This window comes from Xiphophorus hellerii, chromosome 4 (assembly GCF_003331165.1).
Source record: "Xiphophorus hellerii strain 12219 chromosome 4, Xiphophorus_hellerii-4.1, whole genome shotgun sequence".
In the NCBI taxonomy this organism is placed as follows: Eukaryota; Metazoa; Chordata; class Actinopteri; order Cyprinodontiformes; family Poeciliidae; genus Xiphophorus; species Xiphophorus hellerii.
This window is the reverse complement of record NC_045675.1, coordinates 552,535-573,969: the sequence shown is the minus strand read 5'-3', so window position 1 is coordinate 573,969 and position 21,435 is coordinate 552,535. Positions and strand designations below refer to the sequence as shown.

General features: G+C 46.0%; 1 protein-coding gene and 1 long non-coding RNA gene across 7 annotated transcripts in view; one reads left to right on the top strand and one right to left on the bottom strand.

Annotated features, from left to right (window-relative positions):
* cngb1a (cyclic nucleotide gated channel subunit beta 1a) overlaps nt 1-21,435 on the top strand; it is a 33,851-nt gene that overhangs the window by 9,664 nt on the left and 2,752 nt on the right. For 2 of the 6 annotated variants that reach the window (XM_032561657.1, XM_032561653.1), the window contains 30 exons: nt 14-53; nt 140-176; nt 289-379; nt 604-620; nt 825-839; nt 1,005-1,104; nt 2,109-2,133; nt 2,206-2,260; nt 2,647-2,747; nt 2,832-2,880; nt 3,491-3,520; nt 3,797-3,857; nt 3,947-3,974; nt 5,733-5,821; nt 6,467-6,543; nt 6,763-6,894; nt 6,972-7,013; nt 11,236-11,458; nt 11,877-11,922; nt 16,834-16,975; nt 17,600-17,668; nt 17,743-17,891; nt 18,089-18,292; nt 18,364-18,572; nt 18,652-18,702; nt 18,784-18,870; nt 18,948-19,012; nt 19,164-19,286; nt 20,929-21,070; nt 21,139-21,298. In XM_032561657.1, coding sequence (XP_032417548.1) covers nt 302-379; nt 604-620; nt 825-839; nt 1,005-1,104; nt 2,109-2,133; nt 2,206-2,260; nt 2,647-2,747; nt 2,832-2,880; nt 3,491-3,520; nt 3,797-3,857; nt 3,947-3,974; nt 5,733-5,821; nt 6,467-6,543; nt 6,763-6,894; nt 6,972-7,013; nt 11,236-11,458; nt 11,877-11,922; nt 16,834-16,975; nt 17,600-17,668; nt 17,743-17,891; nt 18,089-18,292; nt 18,364-18,572; nt 18,652-18,702; nt 18,784-18,870; nt 18,948-19,012; nt 19,164-19,286; nt 20,929-21,070; nt 21,139-21,298 — 2,569 coding nt within the window. In that variant the 5' untranslated portion in view covers nt 14-53; nt 140-176; nt 289-301. Of the gene's footprint in view, nt 1-13; nt 54-139; nt 177-288; nt 380-603; nt 621-824; nt 840-1,004; nt 1,105-2,108; nt 2,134-2,205; nt 2,261-2,646; nt 2,748-2,831; nt 2,881-3,490; nt 3,521-3,796; nt 3,858-3,946; nt 3,975-5,732; nt 5,822-6,466; nt 6,544-6,762; nt 6,895-6,971; nt 7,014-11,235; nt 11,459-11,876; nt 11,923-16,833; nt 16,976-17,599; nt 17,669-17,742; nt 17,892-18,088; nt 18,293-18,363; nt 18,573-18,651; nt 18,703-18,783; nt 18,871-18,947; nt 19,013-19,163; nt 19,287-20,928; nt 21,071-21,138; nt 21,299-21,435 lie in introns of those variants that run through there. The other 4 variants (XM_032561654.1, XM_032561655.1, XM_032561656.1 and 1 more) reach the window with 4 other exon arrangements.
* Nucleotides 18,548-19,295, bottom strand: LOC116719239 (uncharacterized). Its single transcript, XR_004339146.1, has 3 exons — nt 19,186-19,295; nt 18,763-18,908; nt 18,548-18,644 (listed from the first exon to the last, which is right to left on the bottom strand). It is a non-coding gene; the product is annotated as an uncharacterized LOC116719239 (long non-coding RNA).

The window sequence follows — 21,435 nt, the reverse complement described above, 5'->3', positions numbered from 1 at the left end:
GTGTTTTGAACAGGAGAAGAAGGTGACGTTTGAAGATGAGTGCAAGAAGGACGGTAAGATCCCTGGAGCATCATGGAAACTGACTCACTTTTCTTCTTTCCACTAAACTTTTCTTCTGTTTGATCAACAGCTGCAAAAGCTGACAAACTGAATCAGGACGTTGAAGCAGGGAACGGGTGAGTCCGGACGGGTCCGCTTCCCCTCAGAGGGACCCATCTGGGGAAGAATAACTGCAGACATGAAGTGGTTTATTGTCTTAGTTCTGATTCTGGTGTTTCCCGTCTTCAGTCCGGGTCCAGGCATGCTGACCTGGATCAGCAGCGCTCTCCCTCTGCCGGCACCGCCGGCCAACCAGAACCGGGCCTACTCCGCCGCCAAGGTGAGGACCAGATGTTGGACCTGTGTCCGGTTCTGCAGAAACCATTGACCCAAGTTCAGGTTCTGTTGAACCGGGATCAGTTTATGAATAAAACTCAGAGTTGGGATCGGGTTCTGGAGGAAATGCTGACTGGTTTGGGTTCTGTAATCTGTGAAGAACGGTGATGTTTTGATCCAGAACGTCTCCTGATGTTTCTGTTTCCTCTCTCTCTTGTTCGGCCTCAGGAGGAAGCAGCAGCCAGGTAAACACACCCCAGTGTGAATCCGGGTCAGAGATCCGTAAATCTGAACATTACTGTGTTGGGTTTTGGGTCACAGAACCAGAATAAAGCAGAGGGAGTTGGGCTGTTAGTCTGGGCTCCACATGTTCTGAATCAGTTAGAAACAGGAAGTGAATTAAAGGTAGAAGAAGCCGACGTGATGACGTTTTCTGTTCTGTCTCTCAGCAAGCCCGACGATGAGTGAGTAACCTGCCAAATACTGAGCTGCTTTAACAGTCAGTAGCTGCCACGATGCCAGATAGTGAGCTGCTTCATAAAGCAGTCAGCAGCCAGGATGCCAGATAGTGATCTAGCTGGACCTTTGGCGCCCCCTGGTGTCCAGTTTGACCCGCGTCTCCTCCACAGGAAGGGGATGATGGCCTGGATCTCTCAGGGTTTGGAGAAAGTTGTTCCTCAGCCCGAACTGAGGAGCAGAGAGTCTCCGGCGGCCGAGCAGCAGCTTCAGGTACGTCCAGGTTTTCCTGTCTGCCGTCACCGATGACGTCACCGATGACGTGTTTAGTGCCGAAAACCGTGAACCGGGCACTACATGAAGCATGGCGACAGTTTGGGAAGCCGTTTATGTTGCACACTATTATTTATTAACAGCAATAAATAATCAATAGGTTTTTTTTATTGAACCTGTTATGAGAGGAGAAAATGGAGGTTAATGTTTCAAAGTCATTTCAGCACATTGTCCATTTATTTCTAAATATTTTAAAACTAAACATTTAATTAGCTAGCCTCAAGCTAAATATTTTATTTGGAGCAACAAGTATTTAGTTTGTAAACTGAATATTTGGTTTATATAGCTTACTAAATATTTATTTTGCTCAATAAGTATTTGTCTGTCAACTAAATATTAGGTTTGAGCTTACATATTTACTTTACAAGCCAGAATTTATATAATAAAATATTTAGTTAGCCTCTAAGTATTTAGCTTATTTAGCTTGCTACGTATCCAGCTTGCTAACTGTTACTGTTGTAAAGATTTAATTGAACTAAATCTTTAGCTTGAAGCCAAACATTTAGCTTGCTGAGTAAATATTTAGTCTGAACCTGTGGCATTTATAAATGAGTGAATAAGATGGTGAAAACATGACTTTGGAAAAGTGTTTTTTTTCCTCTCGGGACAGGCTAAGTAACTAATTCTGTTAGTTCTTGGCTGGTAACTTTACCAACCAGCTGACCAACTGCCAGCTGCAGCAGCCTCAGCTGTGATGCATTTCATGGAGGTTGGACTCTTTGCTGGTCAGAGAATCCTGAGAACTGAGACTCAACACCTCAGGTCATCACTGCAGCAATCTGAGACAAAGAAACCAATCAGAATATTTCTATCAGCGGTTTGTAAATGAAGTTCTGCTAAAATCACCAGGAAGTTTCAAGGAAGGAAACCAGCAGCTGCAGGTTTCTGTCTTTTCACCTGCTGGTGGTTTTGTGAGTTTCTCACCTGATTTTGCTCCTGCTCAGGTGCAGCAGGCAGCAGCTCCAACAGGTGAGCATCAACACATCCAGTATTCCTGCAGCTGGAAGCTGATGTTGAAACGTTCCCATGTTTGACCTGCAGATGCTCAGAGAGCCGGGAAGGAGCTGGAGCCGGTGGACCAGACCGCTCCACCCAGGTCAGAGTTAGCATCACAACTGGTTGGCTGATTGGTTGTGTTTTTGTTTTTGACTGGTTTTGGTAATTAGATATTTGGTTAAGTCATTTGTTGGTTAGCTGGTTATTTGATTAGTTATTTTTGAATATTTGTTTAGTTGTTTGGTTAGTTGGTTCATCTGGTAATTGGTCGAGTTGGTCGATTTATTGGCTTGTTGATTCATTGATTGACTTATTGGTTGATTTTGTTGCTGGCTGGTTGTTGACATGGTTGTTGTTGTGTGGTTGATTCACTGGTTGGTCGGTTGCCTGAGTGTTTCTCAGCACTGGATCGTTATGTCAGAAGAACTGACCTACTGATCCTGTAAATGTTGTTCTGTGTAAACGTGTGACGTGTTTTTCTCCCAGCATGATGGACTGGTTCAAACACGGCATCGTGAAGGTGGTTCCTCAGCCGGAGAACCTCCCAAAGACTGAAGGAACCAGCAAGTCTGAAGCTCCGTCCAAAGGCTAGTCCTGGTTGTGATGATGGCTGATGCTCACAGGAAGATGAGCTGTACTGAAATATTTGTGCTTCCTTTGGAACGCCACAGCGCCCCCTGCAGTTCCTCCTCCGGCCACCAGACCCACTCCGGAGACAGAGTGAGTCGTGTTGGGTTCAACCATCAGAAACGGATTTACCAGGATTTTTCTCCTCTCAGGGATTTTGTCTTCCCTCCTGTTAGTCGGCTTTCCATCTGGATGTTTGATTTGTATTTTCAGCAGAATAACTCATATTCTAGGATTTCATGATTGCTTTTGAAATTTTTTGCAATTAAAATCCCTGATTTTCTGGTGCTACTTTTGAGGTATTTGCAAGTTATTGTGCTAGATTTATTTATCATTAAACCTCCGAAAATCTACACATGCAAGAAAAAAGATGAAAAACAAACATTATTGTTCTTAAATAACTGAATTTTCTTTACTCGCCACATCGATCACTGATGATAACTTGACATGAAGTCAGGCTGAGGCAGCAGAGTGGCAGAAGTAAGAAACGCTGCCACCTGCAGGTGGGAGTTAGCATCACTTAAGGTCAACATTTTTGATTGATTATTTTTGTGGACAATTTGCAATAAACATTTAATTATTCATGTACATGAAAAAATGTGGGGATCTAATGATTTTGTGTTAAAAACGGAAGGAATTGCTGATGACAACAAGCAGGGAAGGATTTCATTTCAAACTTTCTGCTTTTCTTTCATTTCTTCAGACCTGCAAAGGAAGCAGAGCAACAGCCGAAGTAGGTGGAAATATTTTCAGATTTGTTGTTTAAACCTAAAGATCTTTGGGGAGAAGTTGGATGGATGGTTGGATGGTTGGTTAATTGGTTGGATGGATGGTTGGAAGATTTGTTGGATGGTTCGTTGGTTGGTTGGATGGCTGGTTGGATAATTGGTTGGATGGTTCGTTGGTTGGTTGGTTGGATGATGCTGTCTAAGCCAGACCTCAGACTTTGAGGCCTGTGCACCGAGCCGACCGCCTGCCTCCTGCTGACCTTTGAACTGTTGCCTTGCAGCGTGGTGGGTTGGATCGTCAGTGGGATCGGCCGCATGCTGCCGCAGCCCGTCCCCAGGCCGGTGAGCGCGCCGTCTCTTTAAAACTCACCATACATCCAACCGGGGTCAGCTGACCTTCACTGAGGCTCTGAATTGTCTCCTTCATGCAGGAAACAGGAAGTGATGACATGCAGAACAGTAAGTGCATCCTTTACCTCGCTGACCCCCCACTGCCCACCGTTTGGACTTTTAGTTCTGGTCATCTGGTCCGGTTTCCTGAAACCACCGGCTGAAACGGGTTAAGTAAACCCTGAGTTCTGCCTGCAGGCAGGAAAGCACAGAGTTACGGCTCTGTGTCAGACCTGCTTTCTGTTGGACTTTGTTTCTCTGGTTTAAATGAGATCCATCCTGGAACGCAGCGATCTGAACCTCCTGCCGTCCTCAGATTTACTCCTGTGTTTCCAGGGAAACCGTCAGGTTGTGACGCTCCGTGCTGATGCAGGAGCTCACCTGCACATGGACTGATTTGAACACCTGAACAGGTGTCTGTCAGTCTGAGGCTGTTAGAACTCATGAACAGAGCAGCTGGTTGGTTGGTTGGTTGGTTGGTTGGTTGGTTGGTTGGCTGGTTGGCTGGTTGGTTGGTTGGTTGGTTGGTTGGTTGGTTGGTTGGTTGGTTGGCTGGTTGGTTGGTTGGTTGGCTGGTTGGTTGGTTGGTTGGCTGGTTAGTTGGTGTCCTTCTGTCAGAGGTGAGGCGGACTCTAACGGCGCTGCTCTTCTCCTTCTGTTTCAGGGGGGAAGTCGCCTGAGCCCCTAAAATAAAAGGAGCAGCAGCAGGACAGAGTTGCTCTCACTGACAGCAGCACACGGCCGGCGGACTGACGCCATCAGTCCTGTAGCTCACAGGAAGCTTTCGCTGCTTTGGAGCTTAACGAGCTTAACGAGCTTTAGCTTCACCTGCCTGAAGAGAAGGACTCTGTGTTCAGAACCAGAACCTGGACTGTGTGACTTTAGGAGGTTCAGCCCAATGTTCCTCAGGAGGATCGGTTAGGACTGGCAGCAGGAGCTCTGCAGAGGAACTGGTTTCAGTCCAGTTTGGGGCTGCTTCATGCTGGGAGCTCTGGATGTTCAGTTCTCCACTTTAGCAGCAAATTTACCGCGAGCGATGCAGGAAAATAAAGATTTGATCTGGAAAAAACTGGAATGCTTTGGGTGTTTTTGGTCCAACACAGAGATCAGTCAGTCCGTTAACCAATCAATAAACCAATCAATAAACCAACCGATCAATCAGAAAATTAATCCATCTGTAACTTCAGACATTTTAGAAACATCAACGTTTTATCTGGAAAACAGAGACTGGGTCAATTTTTCAGTCAATCAGCCAAATAATTATCAAACCAATCGATCAGTTTAATCAATCGATCAGTTTAATCAATTGATCAGTTTAATCAATTGATCAATCAGTCGAGCCTAACCTCTTCAGTCAGATGGGAAACTCCTCCAGGCTCTAAACCCAAAAAATCAATTCTGATCAATGAATCTTCTTTAAAGATCAGCTGAACAAAACTTTTTCACAGCCATGAGAAAAAGTAAGTACACCCTGTGTTCTTCAGAACCAGTTCAGTTCAAACCCAAACGGTCAAAAACACCTGAGAGTTCAGATCCTCCATGAAGCCCAGCGGGGAAACCACCCGAAATACGAACAAAATGGAAGATCATTGAGACTGAAGACGATCTGAAGGGATCAGCTCAGATCAGAGGATCTGGTGACGATCCGGTCAAAAGCAAATCCAGATGTTCTGGATCACAGTCTGGCTGTGTGATCCACCACTCAGCCAGACTGTGTGTCGTCATCCAGACAACAGCAGATCCTCAGGTGGGAGGGATCCAGTTGATCCACTGGAATCCATTGGGATCCAGAGGGATCCATAGTGACGGATTCTTTCTGCCTGTCAGTCAGCGGCGCTCAGAAGATGAGTGACTTGGTGCTGGAGGACCTGGAGGACCTGGAGGAGGCGCAGCAGGAGGCGCCGACTGTGAAGGAGGTGAGTCTTCTGCAGCTGAACTGGGACCAGTCGGTCGGGTTTTTCCGTCCCACTGACTGCCGCCGTGTTTCCATTAATCACATGATTTCACAAATTATGAAAATTAATTCACTTCATGGAAACATGGAAATTTCAACATAGTGTTTCCAGCATTAGCAGAAAATAGAAAGATTTGCCCACATTTGTAAAGGAAACTGTGAGTCACGTTTCCATCCAACCGTCGGGCAAAATTTGAGCTAAATTTCAAAATGTGGCAAAAAAGAAAAGCGTGAATTGGTTGTTTTCCATCCAGCCTGCTGGTTTACGCCAAACCGGCAAACGTGATTTGATCCGACCGGATGAAGGCGGCAGACTGCCAGCCAGGAAACCGGGTCCGGCTGTTCCTCTGGTAAGGCACCGAGCCACCAGGGATGGAGAACTCGCTTCCTCTCAACTTATTCATCTCCGCTGAAATCTTTTTTAGAAAAGTCTGAAACTTCTTTTTTCTTTTTGAGGAAGTTTTTTTCAAATGTTTCCATTTCAACGGTTTCACAGCGATCAGTTAAAACAGGAGAAAACGTGACAGAGATCCGGCGAGCGAGTCTGGAGCAGATCCCGCCAGGTGGTGAGTTGATCAATAAATCTGTTGCCGGTTGCCGGTTGCAGGCGGACGTTGCGGAGCCGCTGACTCCGATGGACGGCGTGAAGAAGGAAGCAGGCGACGGCGCTCACATGGAGGAAAGGTCAGCTGCTCCTCTTCCTCATCTTCCTCACTCCATGGGTGCTCAGGCTCAGAAGTTCTGTCAGAACCGAACCCGGGCCGGAACCGGTTCATCAGAACCAACAGCCAGAGTTAGATCAGGATGTTGCATCTTCAGAGGTTTCCTGATGTGATCAGAACCGCCCCATGAACGGGCCCCGGTTCCGGCTCTGGTCCCAGTTCTGACCGGTTCTCCTGTTAGGCTGCAGCGGCTGGAGGCGGCCCGCGTTGCCGAGGAGATGGCCCGGCAGGCGGCGGCAGAGGCGGTCCGGCAGCTGGAGGTGGAGCGTTCGGCCAAGATCGTCATAGAAACGCTGCCGGAGTCCAACGACCAGTGAGTCCGGCGCCGCGGAACCGCAACCGGGCCAGAGGCAGAACCCGGTTCTGACCCGAGTCTCTGTGTGTCTGCAGGCTGCCCAACATCCTGGAGGAGGAGAACGAGGACGAACCGGAGTGAGTCACCGCTGACCCGCTCTGGACGGGTTCTGGACGGTTCTGGAGCTTTAATCCTGGTTGGGTCAGTTGGAGGCTCAGCAGGTCCAACCCGGTTCTGTCTGCTGAACCAGTAATCAGACTGGACCTGCTGGTTTCTTTCCATTGATTCGTTTCCTGTAGAAGCGATGCGTCGCCATCAGGCCCGGTCCAGGGCTCGGCGCCCCATGAAGTGTGGACTCAGTCAGGGGTCAGGGGTCAGGGTTGGGACAGAAGGCCTGGGTCGTAACTTCACATCCAAAATGGCCGACTGGCCACTGTTTAACATCCTGCTGCTAAAAAGCACAACTACAGCAAAACAGATTATTTTAAATGTTTAGTAAAGATATTTGTTGTGATTTGTTGAATACAGAAAATTCAATATAATCTCTCATGTTCAGAGAAACAAAATTATTTCAATATTTTACTTTTGAAAACTCATTTTATTCTATTTTTTGCGACAGCTCGCTCTGTGAGCTTATTTCATATTTCCAAGATGGCAAAAAATACACATTAAAATGTACTAATAATTAATTTATCAGTCTATTTGACTAATAGAGAACATAATTTTTACCCATAAAACCATCTGTTTTATGCAGCCACGGTTTAGTTTGGTATAAAGTGGAGCTAATAAGATCAAGTGAAGGACAAACATACTGGCATATATAGAAAATAATAACAATAAAAAGACTAATGGAACTAAAATCCATCCATTTTCTAACGCCCTGGTCTCTAGTCGGAGGTGCTGGTCTCTATTTCCAGCAACGTTTCGGGCGAGAGGCGGGGTCACCTGGACAGGTCGCCAGTCTGTCGCATGGAACTAAAATGTCCTTTTTAAAAGAAACTATGAATGTTGTGACTTTATGAACCAAAAATGTAACAATAAATTCATCAGTTTTCTGCTCCTCTAGTCTGAGAAGAAAACATTTGTTTAAAAATCATGATAATAAAACCAAGCAGCTTTCTATTCCACTCCCACCCAAAAAAACTTGAAATATTAATTTCATAATCATATATAAAGTTTTCCCTGCAATGACTTTCTGCAAAAGAAATTCAAAATAAATATCAATTCCTGCGTTTTGTGACTGAGATTTTGAGACAATAAACGTTTTTTAAATTGCGGCTTCATCATAGTTTTTAGAAAGATTTTCAAAAGTGGATATTACATAAGAAATAATCTATTCCATCTTTAAGTTTTAATATAATAAAATTTGGTAATTTGTGATTATTCTTTTTATTTCTTCTTTTTTCTGCTCAGTTTATCAAATCAAACTTTTTATTACGAATGTGCCTTGTCATGATATTTTCTATAAATTTTCTATAAAGACTGAAAAAACAACAGAATATTTCCATAAATCCACCTTTTAACTCAAAACGTCACATGCAGCAATGAATTGTGGGTAATGCACTTCGCCAAAGTCCATTAAAATCGTGTAAGGGCGGAAATAGGGAGATAGGACCCAAGATGGACGAAGGGCGGATGAGGAGAATGTGAGACACACTGTGACCTTTAACCTCCAACATGAACGAGGGAGAGGATCGGACCCATGAAACCTGCCGTGATGGGAGGTCATGACTGTGTACTAACAGAAACCCGATCCGTTTTCCAACCTGAACCAGAATATAACATTTAGTTTATATTTAGTTTGGACTCTGCTGGGAGCCACCAGAATGATTCTGCTGAGCTGAGTTTGTTTCAGAGCTCTGAGCCGATTCCTCCAGATGTTCCAGATGTTGGGTTTTCCCAGCAGCTCTCTGCTCTTCTGCCCGTTCAGGCTGCAGAACCTGCAGGACGACAGTGAGGACAGCACAGAGAATAAAAGCAGACAGAGTGAGGAGAAGCAGACAGAGCAGTAAGTTCAGCCATGTTGGATCAATGAGGCTCTGCTAGCTTCAGCTCAGCTAGCACGCTTTGTGGGCAGAGCTTAACCACCCGTCACTCCACTGCTCACCTGGCTTGTTCCAAAGCATAGAAAGAAACGCTTAGTTCAATAACGCTTCACCTTCATACTCACCTAGCACTGCAGCTGGATGGATGGTGGGTTGGTTGGTTGGTTGGTTGGTTGGATCAGTGGTTGGTTGGATGGATCAGTGGTTGGATCAGTGGTTGGTAGGATTGGGTTGGATCAGTGGTTGGTTGGGTTGGTAGGTTGGTTGGATCAGTGGTTGGATCAGTGGTTGGATCAGTGGTTGGTTGGTTGGATCAGTGGTTGGTTGGTTGGATGGATCAGTGGTTGGATCAGTGGTTGGTTGGTTGGTTGGATCAGTGGTTGGATTGGTTGGTTGGATCAGTGTTTGGTTGGTTGGATTTTTGGTTGGATCAGTGGTTGGTTAGTTGGATTTTTGGTTGGATCAGTGGTTGGTTGGTTGGATCAGTGGTTGGTTGCATGGTTGGTTGGGTTGAATCAATGGTTGGTTGCATGGTTGGTTGGTTGGTTAGATCAGTGGTTGGTTGGTTGGTTGGATCAGTGGTTTATTGATTGGTTGGATCAGTGGTTGGTTGGTTGGTTGGTTGGATCAGTGGTTGGTTGGTTGGATCAGTGGTTGGTTGGTTGGATCAGTGGTTTATTGATTGGTTGGATCAGTGGTTGGTTGGTTGGATCAGTGGTTGGTTGGTTGGATCAGTGGTTTATTGATTGGTTGGATCAGTGGTTGGTTGGTTGGTTGGTTGGTTGGATCAGTGGTTGGTTGGTTGGTTGGTTGGATCAGTGGTTGGTTGGTTGGATCAGTGGTTGGTTGGTTGGATCAGTGGTTGGTTGGTTGGTTGGTTGGTTGGTTGGTTGGTTGGTTGGATCAGTGGTTGGTTGGTTGGATCAGTGGTTGGTTGGTTGGTTGGTTGGATCAGTGGTTGGTTGGTTGGATAAGTGGTTGGTTGGTTGTATCAGTGGTTGGTTGGTTGGTTGGTTGGTTGGTTGGTTGGATCAGTGGTTGGTTGGTTGGTTGGTTGGATCAGTGGTTGGTTGGTTGGATCAGTGGTTGGTTGGTTGGATCAGTGGTTGGTTGGTTGGTTGGTTGGTTGGTTGGATCAGTGGTTGGTTGGTTGGATCAGTGGTTGGTTGGTTGGTTGGTTGGATCAGTGGTTGGTTGGTTGGATAAGTGGTTGGTTGGTTGTATCAGTGGTTGGTTGGTTGGTTGGTTGGTTGGTTGGATCAGTGGTTGGATAAGTGGTTGGTTGGTTGGATAAGTGGTTGGTTGGTTGGATCAGTGGTTGTATCAGTGGTTGGTTGGTTGGTTGGTTGGATCAGTGGTTGGATCAGAGGTTGGTTGGTTGGATCAGTGGTTGTATCAGTGGTGGTTGGTTGGTTGGTTGGATCAGTGGTTGGTTGGTTGGTTGGTTGGATCAGTGGTTGTATCAGTGGTTGGTTGGTTGGTTGGTTGGATCAGTGGTTGGATCAGTGGTTGGTTGGTTTTTGAAGGTCTTCTCCCAGCTCTAACTCTACTGTCTTAATTTCTGGAACTTTCTCTCTGCCAATCAGGACTGAGCGGAAGAAGTGGGTTGGACCTTTTAAGTTGACCAGATGTTGGTTTGATGGATTCAGTTGAAAATTATTCCAGTCGTCATTTTGACTCTCGTGAACACAGAAGGCCTTCAAGTCATTGCCTAGGGTGCAATGACTAGACCAGGCCTGCTGGTGGTGCTATAGTGGTTCCTGCACCAGAAGCAGAGCAGAAAGTGTGGAAGGCCGGTTATGAACCAGATGTCGACTAGATGGTCAAAACGTTCTGTGTTGGGAGGAGTCAGAAGTTTTTCACTCGTCATTCCCGCCAGCTCTGTTCAGTCTGCTTTAGTCCAACTCCAGTCCGTTTGCCTATAAAGTCCAGTCTAGTTGATGTGAATGCTAATTGATCTTTGACCTCTGGTCCTCCAAACCTCGGTCTGGGTCGCTCCAAAAGCAGGCAGTGGACTACAGCACAGAGCATTCTGGGTAAATACAGCCAAAGCTAACTTGCTAGCCTAGCGCTAGCAGCAGAAATGGTTCCTGGTCTTTAGCCAAAGACTAAAGAGAAATCCTCCAGCCACTAAAACCTGACGCCTCCATTTTGTTTCCATCTGGTGAAGAAGGAAGTTGCTCTCAGGGTCTTCAGAGGTTCTTGGTGCAGCGCCCCCACAGGCCAGGAGGGGAACCACAGCATGTTAAATGTTACCGTTTGGTCTCAGCCTTACTGGGCCTCTCCTCCATCTCTTGTCATTCATTCTTCTCAGGTGTCTGGTGGACGTCTGCCCAGCTGAAGACGATCCTGAAGCTGCAGCTGAAGAGAGGCAGGTGGAGTCTCTGGCCCCGCCGACTGCACCTGAGCCAGAAGACCAGGTGACTCCTTCGTCCACTGATGTGGAGCCGGCGTCAGAGAGGAGAGATCTGGAGAGTCCCATAACCCAACAACCAGAACCGCACTTTGAAGAGGCCCCTACCCACACTGCAGAGCAGGTGACTTTCCACAAACATCAGGATCACATCTGACCTCTGACCTGGTGAACGGTTTGTCCTAACGAGCCAATCAGATTGTTCACATCCAATCAGAGGATTCCCTGAATGAAAAGGAACCAATCGTGACCAGTTTGTTTAGATCCGTCAGTAAGTGTCTAAACATACCAAACCAAATGGTGGAATGTAAGAAAGACACAAGAAAACATAAAACTCTTTAGTTTTATAGCCTTTTATGAAGCACAGATATGTTTACTCAGGTAACATTCCTACCTTCGTTGAGCTGCAATGCATCGTGTGAAAAGTATTTCATATTTTCACAAAGTAGCTCAGACCCCAAAATCCCTTCCCGGTGAAACTAGGATTATTTGACTAGACCATCTGTGCAGCTTCATGTCTCCCGTGTTTTTTCTCTGCTCAGAGCGAAGCAGCAGCAGGAGAAGAAGAAGAGGCAGGAGGATCTGGAGGTGAGAGACGGGAAACTCTTTGACTCAAACACCAACGATCCACTCAGGCTAGCTCGTTAGCTATGGACATGCTGGTTCTCTCCATGCTAGCTCCATTTCCTGCTAGCTCAGTTGGTGCTAGCTCTGTCGGTGTTAGCTCAGTTGGTGCTAGCTCTGTCAGTGTTAGCTCAGTTGGTGCTAGTTCAGTCCTTGTTAGCTCAGTTGGTGCTAGCTCTGTCCATGCTAGCTCAGTTGGTGCTAGCTCAGTCCATGCTAGCTCAGTTGGTGCTAGCTCAGTCCATGCTAGCTCAGTTGGTGCTAGCTCAGTCCGTGTTAGCTCAGTTGGTGCTAGCTCTGTCCGTGCTAGCTCAGTCCGTGTTAGCTCAGTTGGTGCTAGCTCTGTCCGTGCTAGCTCAGTCCATGTTAGCTCAATTGGTGCTAGCTCAGTCCGTGTTAGCTCTGTCCGTGCTAGCTCAGTCCGTGTTAGCTCAATTGGTGCTAGCTCAGTCCGTGTTAACTCAGTTGGTGCTAGCTCTGTCCGTGCTAGCTCAGTCCATGTTAGCTCAGTTGGTGCTAGCTCAGTCCGTGCTAGCGGTGCTGGTGGTTTCTCTCTCTGGACGATAAATGTCGCTCAGTTCCAGCTGTGAGTTTTCTCACTGATGTTTCTCCATGCAGCTCCCAGCGTCTGTTCTCCCGTAAAGAGCTTCCTGCTTCGGTTCCCGCTCGCCGCAGAGTGCGTGGAGCGCTGCAGGACCCTGCTGCAGGAGCACCACCTGACGCCCCCCGCGTTGTCCATGCCGAGTCCCCGCCCAGAGCTGGCCGAGCTGGCCCAGCAGCTGTCGCAGCTCCAGAAGCAGGCGCGGCAGCACTGCAGCCGCATGGCCAGTCGCTTCGCTCTCCCCGACTTCCTGAGCAGCCTTAACCGCTCCGTCCTGCAGTGGCGCCATCCAGACACCTGATAGACCCTCTATCTGTAGCTCCAGCCTGGAAAGTGCCAAATAAAGCTGCTCCTCCTCTGCAGCATGCAGCTCCCTCTGGTGGCCATTTAACCTCAGGTGGACAGACTGAACAGGAAGTGTCCTCTTACCTGCTTCCTGTGGCTCTCTGAGACGAAACTGACAGAACCAAATCATCTGTCGCTTCATTGGCATCAAACACACAAATAATTTAAAATCTAGGATAAAAATGTCAACCCAAAGCAGCAAATATTTTTAATATCAGCAGATTAATTATTATCTAAAATTACAAAATAAAGTTAGAAGCAGCAGGAAACTACTTTACCCGATAATCTGCTGCTGAGTTCTGGTTCTGGTTTCACTTGAACAGAAGAACCAGCATGGTAACAACATCTCAGCAAAGAGCAACATTAGAAAGAGCAACGTTTAAACTGGATCTTCAGGTTGCAGAACCCGACCCAAACCTCGACCCAGTTCACCTCCTTCATCTTCACTGAAATTCACTCTAGATCAACAGATCCCCACATTTTTCCCACTAATGCAGAACTGTGAGTTTATTGCAAATTTTCCACAAAAAGAGATGCCAAGTCCCACCTGCAGGTGGCAGTATTTCTTACTTCTGCTGCCTCAGCCTGACTTGATGTCAGTTTATCATCCTTGATCATTGCGGCGAGTAAAAAGTAACATCTCTGTTCTCCATGTAAATGAACAGATTGTTTTACCACATTAAATATATCACAAAAAATTCTTCTTTGCTCCTTTTATTCTTTATTTTATTGCAAAAAATCACAAAGATGATCACAGAATCCTGGAGGAACTGAATGTTACAAATTAGACAATAATAATTTCTTCATAAAGTTATTAAAATTGATTGCTGAAAACATAGAGCAGGTGTCTCAGATCTATTGCTATGGAAACAAAGCAAACCTGAACATACTTAATAGGAAACAAAGACTCAGAGCAGCTTTTCCAGCTCTGCTACCATCTGCTGCTCCTGGGCCACCGTGCAAAAGCAACTAGATCATTTATTCCCACAGTCACCGCATGCTTTCCCCCTGCTAATTAGACAGTGAAGCAGACAGAAAAGGAGCTGAAACACCAAGGATGACCTGAGTTCAGTCGGAAACGTTCAACTACAAATCCAGATTTTTCTTAATATGAACTCAGTTCAGAAAACCTCAGAGCAGCTTCTGCATGGAGCCACTACAGTTAGCGTTCTGCTGCTGCGTCTCCCAGAAGAGGGCGGAGCCTAGCTGCTGGTGGGCGGAGCCTGCAAAGCCAGACTGGTGCTGGTGGGCGGAACCTGTAGAACTACTTCAGCTCTCTGTTGAAATGTCTCATACTTACCTGCCTTACCTGGCTATCAGTTTGTCACCTCAGAGTTTCTGCTCCTTTTTCTGTTTAACCAATAAAAGTGTTTTGGTTCTTTTGGGACACGGTTTTGATCCAGTGGGATCAGGCTGTGTGATGCTGTTATGAAGAGAAATGCATCACATCTGCTGTGTTTCTGTTTGATGTCTCTCTGGGATGTTTATGATTACCATATAAAATTATTTTCTGTTGTGTTAAACCTCAGTAAATCAGATCAGATCAGCTGTTTCATGATGAACCATCCAGCATCTAAATTCTGCACAATCTGCCGCTTTTAGACCCCAGGATGTTTGAAACATCCTTCATGATGAGACTGGATGTGAGAGATTATCAGCTCATCTTCAGCCAGCAGGATTCTTCTGCCACATTTCGGTTCTAAAATTGAAAATCCAGGTTTAAATTGATGTAGACAGAAAGACACAAACACAACTCCTGAAACAAATAAAAGGTGACAGAAAAACTCTGAGGAGGTTTAATAGACTTGGACTTGAGGCTGTAGTGAAGCATAGTTTAGGTTCTGTCATACTGACGTTCTCTACAGGAACATCCAAAGTTGAGCTCCAAGTGGCTTCTTCAAGCAAAATGTCTGAACAGATTTAAATACATCAACTGATAATTCAGTGAATTCCTCAGAGCCCTCTGCAGCTGTCAGTTTATGGATTGATTTACCAGAACAAAGCAGCTCCTCTTCATGATGCTAAAAACATTTCCAACAGGAGATGGATCTGGATCAGCCATCTGAAGCACCGCTCCTGGAATTCAACCACCTGAGGTTTGAAATATTCTGGAGCTTCCTGGAAAACACGGCAGGCACCTTGATGTCTCAAAAAATCCTGCATCCTCTGAATCAGCGGGTCGGGATTCCTCGTTTTAAAAACTTGCTTTGGGGCTGAAGTGAGACTATGGGGAGTTTTGAACTAACACCAGTGTCATCTGCGTAGAATGTGATCAAATGGATAAGAACGTAAAGTTATGTTATATTTTTGTTAGCGATTCTGGACAGAAACAGAATTCAGGTGGCAGGAATCAACAGAAGATCTTAGGTTAAGTTTTTATAAATCGTTTTCTGTGGATCTGAGAAAGAATTTAAAAGGTTTAGCTCCACAGTATTTGACTCAAAAGAATCCCAGTTTCCTCATTAAATGTTTCTACATTAACAGCAGGAAACCTCACTGCAAATACAAACCACATTGTTTTTATTTCAACAAATATCAGGAGTTTGTGAATATTACCCACACTCTGAAATATTTTCTATTGGGCAATGACTTAGTTACTGATGCAGTCTTCATTAATTAGAAATAACTGTTCATAAATTAGAGCTAATCCCATTAATAAATTAAACAAAAACTTCATATATAAATATGCTCAATGTGTAGTTAGTTTTCAAACAACATCATCTACATAGAGTGTGATAAATGGTTAAAAATGTGACGCTGAGTCGTTGAAAGGTTTTCTTAGCAATTCTGGACTGTAACTTAAAAAGTCAGATAGCTAATCTAATTCACAACTGAAACAAATTCTGGAAGAAGAGCTATGTGGTCTGAGGGTGGATCTATGTGGTCTGAGGGCGGATCTATGTGGTCTGAGGGCGGATCTATGTGGTCTGAGGGTGGATCTATGTGGTCTGAGGGCGGATCTATGTGGTCTGAGGGCGGATCTATGTGGTCTGAGGGTGGATCTATGTGGTCTGAGGGTGGATCTATGTGGTCTGAGGGCGGATCTATGTGGTCTGAGGGCGGATCTATGTGGTCTGAGGGTGGATCTATGTGGTCTGAGGGTGGATCTATGTGGTCTGAGGGTGGATCTATGTGGTCTGAGGGTGGATCTATGTGGTCTGAGGGCGGATCTATGTGGTCTAGGGGAGGAGCTACGTGGTCTAGGGGAGGAGCTTTGTGAAACGCCGTTTCTATTAACCATAACAGATGGAAACAGCTGGATCTGCCAGACCTTCAGATTTTATGACTTGAATTGAATGAATTGTTTATTTATATATAGCCATATAACCTTAAACTAAAATCTTACATTTTATTGAATAATAGCTGTTATCAGAGTTTTGTGCAGCTTTTAGCTCCTTTTGCCAACAGTAAATATTTTATAAACTCAATAAAAAAGTTATTCATCTGGAACCACAGAGGAGAAATCCTGAACTTTTTATGAAACCATTTTCTAGATACTGTTCAGTTACTTTAAAACAATCTGGGTTTTATTAAATTGTTTCTTTAATAACCTGATTTTGTATTTCTTTGCTTTCATTTCTTTCAAGTTTTCCCTTTAACTGTGTAACAGTTTTCCCAATCTTCATCTTGTTGGAATAAATCTTGAGATCTGAGTAAATCTGGAGTGATTGTCATCCTTTAATTCTGTTTAGTCGGAGACGATTTTCCAGATTTCAGATGTTAGAGAAAGAATGGAGGCTAACAGTGTTTATATTTTCTCTGTTCAGAAGCCTAACTACAGTTATTTCACACTCCAAGAGGTCAGAGGTTAAAAAGCGTTCAGCTGGGTGATTATTTTAGATGCAGCAGCAGGTCTGCTCCAGTTTTCTCTGTCTTCATGCTGGCTCTGCGCTGCGGCGCCGGTCCGTGTCTTCTGCTCTGATCCTCAGGAAGCTGCAGGAACGCTGACGCTCCGGCGCTGATGCTGCAGGCTGCAGGTCCGGACGAGCTGCACGGACTCAACCTGAGCATCCCGCAGATAATCACAACCCCAGAACCGGAGCCCAGCACGCTGATGCTGCCTCAGCTCAGGTAACAGCAGCAGGCCTGCAGGGGGCGCCGTTCATCTCTACACCCAGCAGCTCCAAGAGAAATATTAAATTATTAATCAATCATTAATCAATATTAAATCATTAAAATATTAAATTATGGAAAAGACAAGAAAGGAATGATGGCAACATTTATGGGTTTCATAAAAGAGAAAGAAGCGGGAAAATGTGAATCTAAAACAAAAAGCTGAACATGTGCAGGAATATTATAGTTTTATTCAGTGGAAGAAGAAGAAGAGACGGGTCAGCGGGTCAGAACCGTTCTAACAAACATCCTGAGAGGAAGAGCGTCGAGCCGTTGACCTGCAAACGAATCGTGTCTCCAAAGACATCGTCAAAATATTTGAAGATATTGATGATGACCTCTGGAAACATTTTTGTTCTGTATCTTTAATAAATCATAGCGGCACCAACAAACTTTGGTTCTGTTTGACCTTGAAAGCTGCTGGCGGCGCCGCCTCAGCATGTTTAATCCTCCTGTCGGCTCTTCATCACACGGAGAGTCCAGATCAGTCTGTTTGTTCAAACTCTGGAGCCATAAATCATTTGACAGCAGCGATAGAGAGCAGCCAGGCTCACAGGGTTCTGGATATGCTGCTGTCTGCAGAGCTGACCCGACGGCAGGCGAGGAGGACGAGGAGCTGCTGAAGGCCCGGTCCAGTCAGGGAGACGATGAGTGAGACCCCGACCCAAACGTAGCATGACCCTCCTCCATCAGCGGCGTCGTCAGCGTGTCCGTTCTCCCCGCAGGATGCGGCCGCAGTCCGCCGCCAGCGTGGCCAGCGTCACGGTCCAGGAGCGCCTCAACCAGCTGGTCGGGCTCTTCAAGGGCCGGACGGAGCGGCACAAAGACCGCCTGGCGGATCCCGACGAGTCCGAGGAGGAGAGCCCCACTGCCTGTAGGTCGTCCCCGATCCAGATCCCCTCATCCAGGAAAACCTGGATCCACTGAGCCTACCACTGGATCCAATCGGCTTACCCAAAGAGAACAGGATCCAGTTGGTTTCCTGGATCCAATGGGATCCCTCAGGGATTTTCAGTTGGATGTCCTGGTGAAAGCGGACCGATCCCTGACCGTCTCTCCTGATCCTTGCAGCTCCTGCCAAAGCTCCGCCGGCTCCTCCGCCGCCTCCGCCTGGACAGGAGAAGAAGGACGAACCCGAACCACCGCAGGAGGCGGGTCTGTTCCAGTTTGAACTCCTGGGACATCCGGTCCAGCTCCCCAAACTTCCCCCGATGCCCGACTGGCTGCGGTCCATCCTGGAATACCGCTTCCCGTCCAGCATCGATCCGTTCACTGGTGAGCTCTCCTCCCAGAACCGACCAGATTTTCCCGACGATTTCCCATAATTCTTCTCTCCCGTCCTTCAGACCTCATCTATGTGATCTGGCTGTTCTTCGTGGTGGCGGCCTGGAACTGGAACGTGTGGCTGATCCCGGTGCGCTGGGCGTTCCCCTACCAGACGCCGGACAACATCCACCTGTGGCTGCTGGCCGATTACACCTGCGACTTCATCTACATCGCAGACATCCTGGTCTTCCAGCCGCGGCTGCAGTTCGTCCGCGGCGGAGACATCGTGGTGCGTAGAGACATGGAGACTTCCTGCGTCCGACCCGGCAGGAACGGCTCTAACTGGTTTCACTGGTTCTACCTGACAGTGTGACAAGAAGGACATGAGGGAGCATTACATGACCACCGAGCGGTTCAAGGTGAGAACGTTCTGCTAGAGCAGCGAACGATCCGGATTCTGGAACGTTTCTGGTTCTGACCCGTGTTCCGTTTGTTCCCAGATGGACGTCATCAGCCTGTTCCCCATGGAGATATTTTACTACTTCACAGGAGTGAACTCCCTGCTGCGCTTCCCCCGCCTGCTGAAGGTGAGGCGCTCTTCCTCCTCTCCCTCCTCTTCCTCATCCTGTCCAGGGGAAGCAGCTGATTGGTTGTTCTCTCCCAGTACATGGTGTTCTTTGAGTTTAACGACCGGATGGAGGCCGTGATGAAGAAGGCCTACATCTACAGGTGGGCACCGCATCCAACCTCATCCAACCTCATCCATCCTCATCCAACCACATCCAACCTCATCCATCCTCATCCAAAATAATCCAACCTCATCCAACCGCATCCAAAATCATCCAACCTCATCCACCCTCTGCCCCGGCCCGTTGCCCAGGGTGATCCGGACCTCCACCTACCTGCTCTACTCGCTGCACATCAACGCCTGTCTCTTCTACTGGGGCTCCGACTACGAGGGTCTGGGATCCACCAAGTGGGTCTACGACGGGAAAGGCAACGCGTAAGAACGTCATGACATCATCAATCAGGAAGAAAATAGAAAAACATTCCACTTTGTTATCATAAGTTATTTCTACTGCTTTTACTACTTTATACTCATAATATATATTTTTTCTATAATCTGTTAGCTGGCAGCTAGCTGCCTTTTCCTGTGTTTCATCAGTTGGTAGACAGGAAGCGGTTCTGGGGTCGCGAGCAGAACTGAAGCCTCCGCTCCACCCGCTGCGTCCTGTTCTCATAATATGTATAGTCTTTCATTTTATTACGACTTTTTTCTCCTCTTACTGTCGTACAACTTTATCCTTGTAATATTCTGATTTTGTTGCCGTGATTGATTTTTTTAGATGCTCTGTCATAATAAGAAACGCAGTTTTTCTGGTGACCGCTAGAGGTCCCACGTCATTCAGGTGTAACCGGAGGTTCCTGTCGGTGATGTCAGAGGAAGGACAGTCTGCAAAAAGAACAGACGCCTCCACTGCTCCCTTCAGCGCATTTCATCAATAACTCGCTAAATACTTAACACATTTTATTACTGGAAACATTATTCAAACACCTGTCATAGCTACATTTACAAGTAAATTTATTTCCTTTTAAAAGTATTTTTAAGTTGGTCTGATACACGGTTCAGTATATTTAAATATTCTTAGTTGGGAATAGTATAGGAATTTAATATTCTGACATTGAGGTAAGATGAGCATTTTACAAAGCATACAGCCATTCATATTTTAAAAAATTGTATAATTAATACATATTTATATAAACACAAAACAATACAAATATATTGAGGAAAAAAGGATGACCATAAAATAATTAATATTAAATATATATTTGGTTATGCATATTTATATATATATATATATGTGTGTGTGTGTGTGTGTGTGTGTGTTTTCATGTTTTCCAGCCAATGAGTTCTAGCTCAAGAGATTCAGCAGCTGAGATTGAGTCCAAATCCGATGTGAGGTTCATCCTGGGCAGTGAATCCGTCTCTCCTTATTTTCTCGCTTCTTCCTCACATCGTGTCTTTAGGAAACCTTCAAAACACAAACGGGAGATTTGGGAGCCATCTTACTTTTGACAGAGTGAAATGACATAGTCTTTGCCATCTGTATAAACTTTGCTGGTGAATGTTATGACATGTAATATAATAATGTATTTATAATCATATATATTGTATTGTTTTATTTCTAAGGTAGGTTCTTGTGTCAGATAATCTAAATCAACATTAGGGAATATTTTAAACTTTTAAAATCTGGGTTAGCCTTCATAGCGGGGCTGAACCCCGGTGTTACACCGTTAGCACTATAGCTAATATTAGCTGGCATTTTGCCAGTGGATATAAATACAGTTTACTAATATACTAATCACAAAAAATAAACGGTAATATGTCCATCTTACTTGTGAAACGTTATCCCCTATATCTGACGTCGATATGAACACAATGTCCCTGAGCGCTGAGGCTTCTTCTGCTGTTTTGGTTTAGCCAAGTAGGAGGGACGACCGCTCCAAGATGGCCGCCATGTTTCCTGTGCCAGAGCAGCCAATGGGGGGTCTACTCTTCTATTATGTCTATGGGGTTTTCACTTCATCAGATCATGGCTTGTTTTTGGACTTCCTCCAGTGACAGGAAGTCTCTGTTTCCATAGTTACATCCGATGTTACTACTTTGCTGTGAAGACACTGATCACCATCGGAGGACTGCCAGACCCCACCACCGTCTTTGAGATCTGCTTCCAGCTCATCAACTACTTTGTGGGCGTGTTTGCGTTCTCCATCATGATCGGCCAGGTTGGTGTGTTCCGGGTTCTGGTTCTGGTTCTGGCGGACGGACTCACCTTTTGGTTCCTGTGTCTCAGATGAGGGATGTGGTGGGAGCAGCGACTGCAGGAGAGAACTACTACCGGGCCTGCATGGACAGCACCGTCAAGTACATGAACTCCTACAGCATTCCCCGGGAAGTCCAGAACCGGATCAAGACTTGGTACGACTACACCTGGAAGAGCCAGGGCATGCTGGGTAAGGAGCTGGGATCCAGAGCTGGTTCTGGTTCCCTGAGTGGTGAGCGGAAACTGGGAGTTATGGACGTCCAGTATCTGGACATGATGGAAAACAGAAACGTCTGGAAGGATAGTGTGAATGAACGCAGTGTTCCT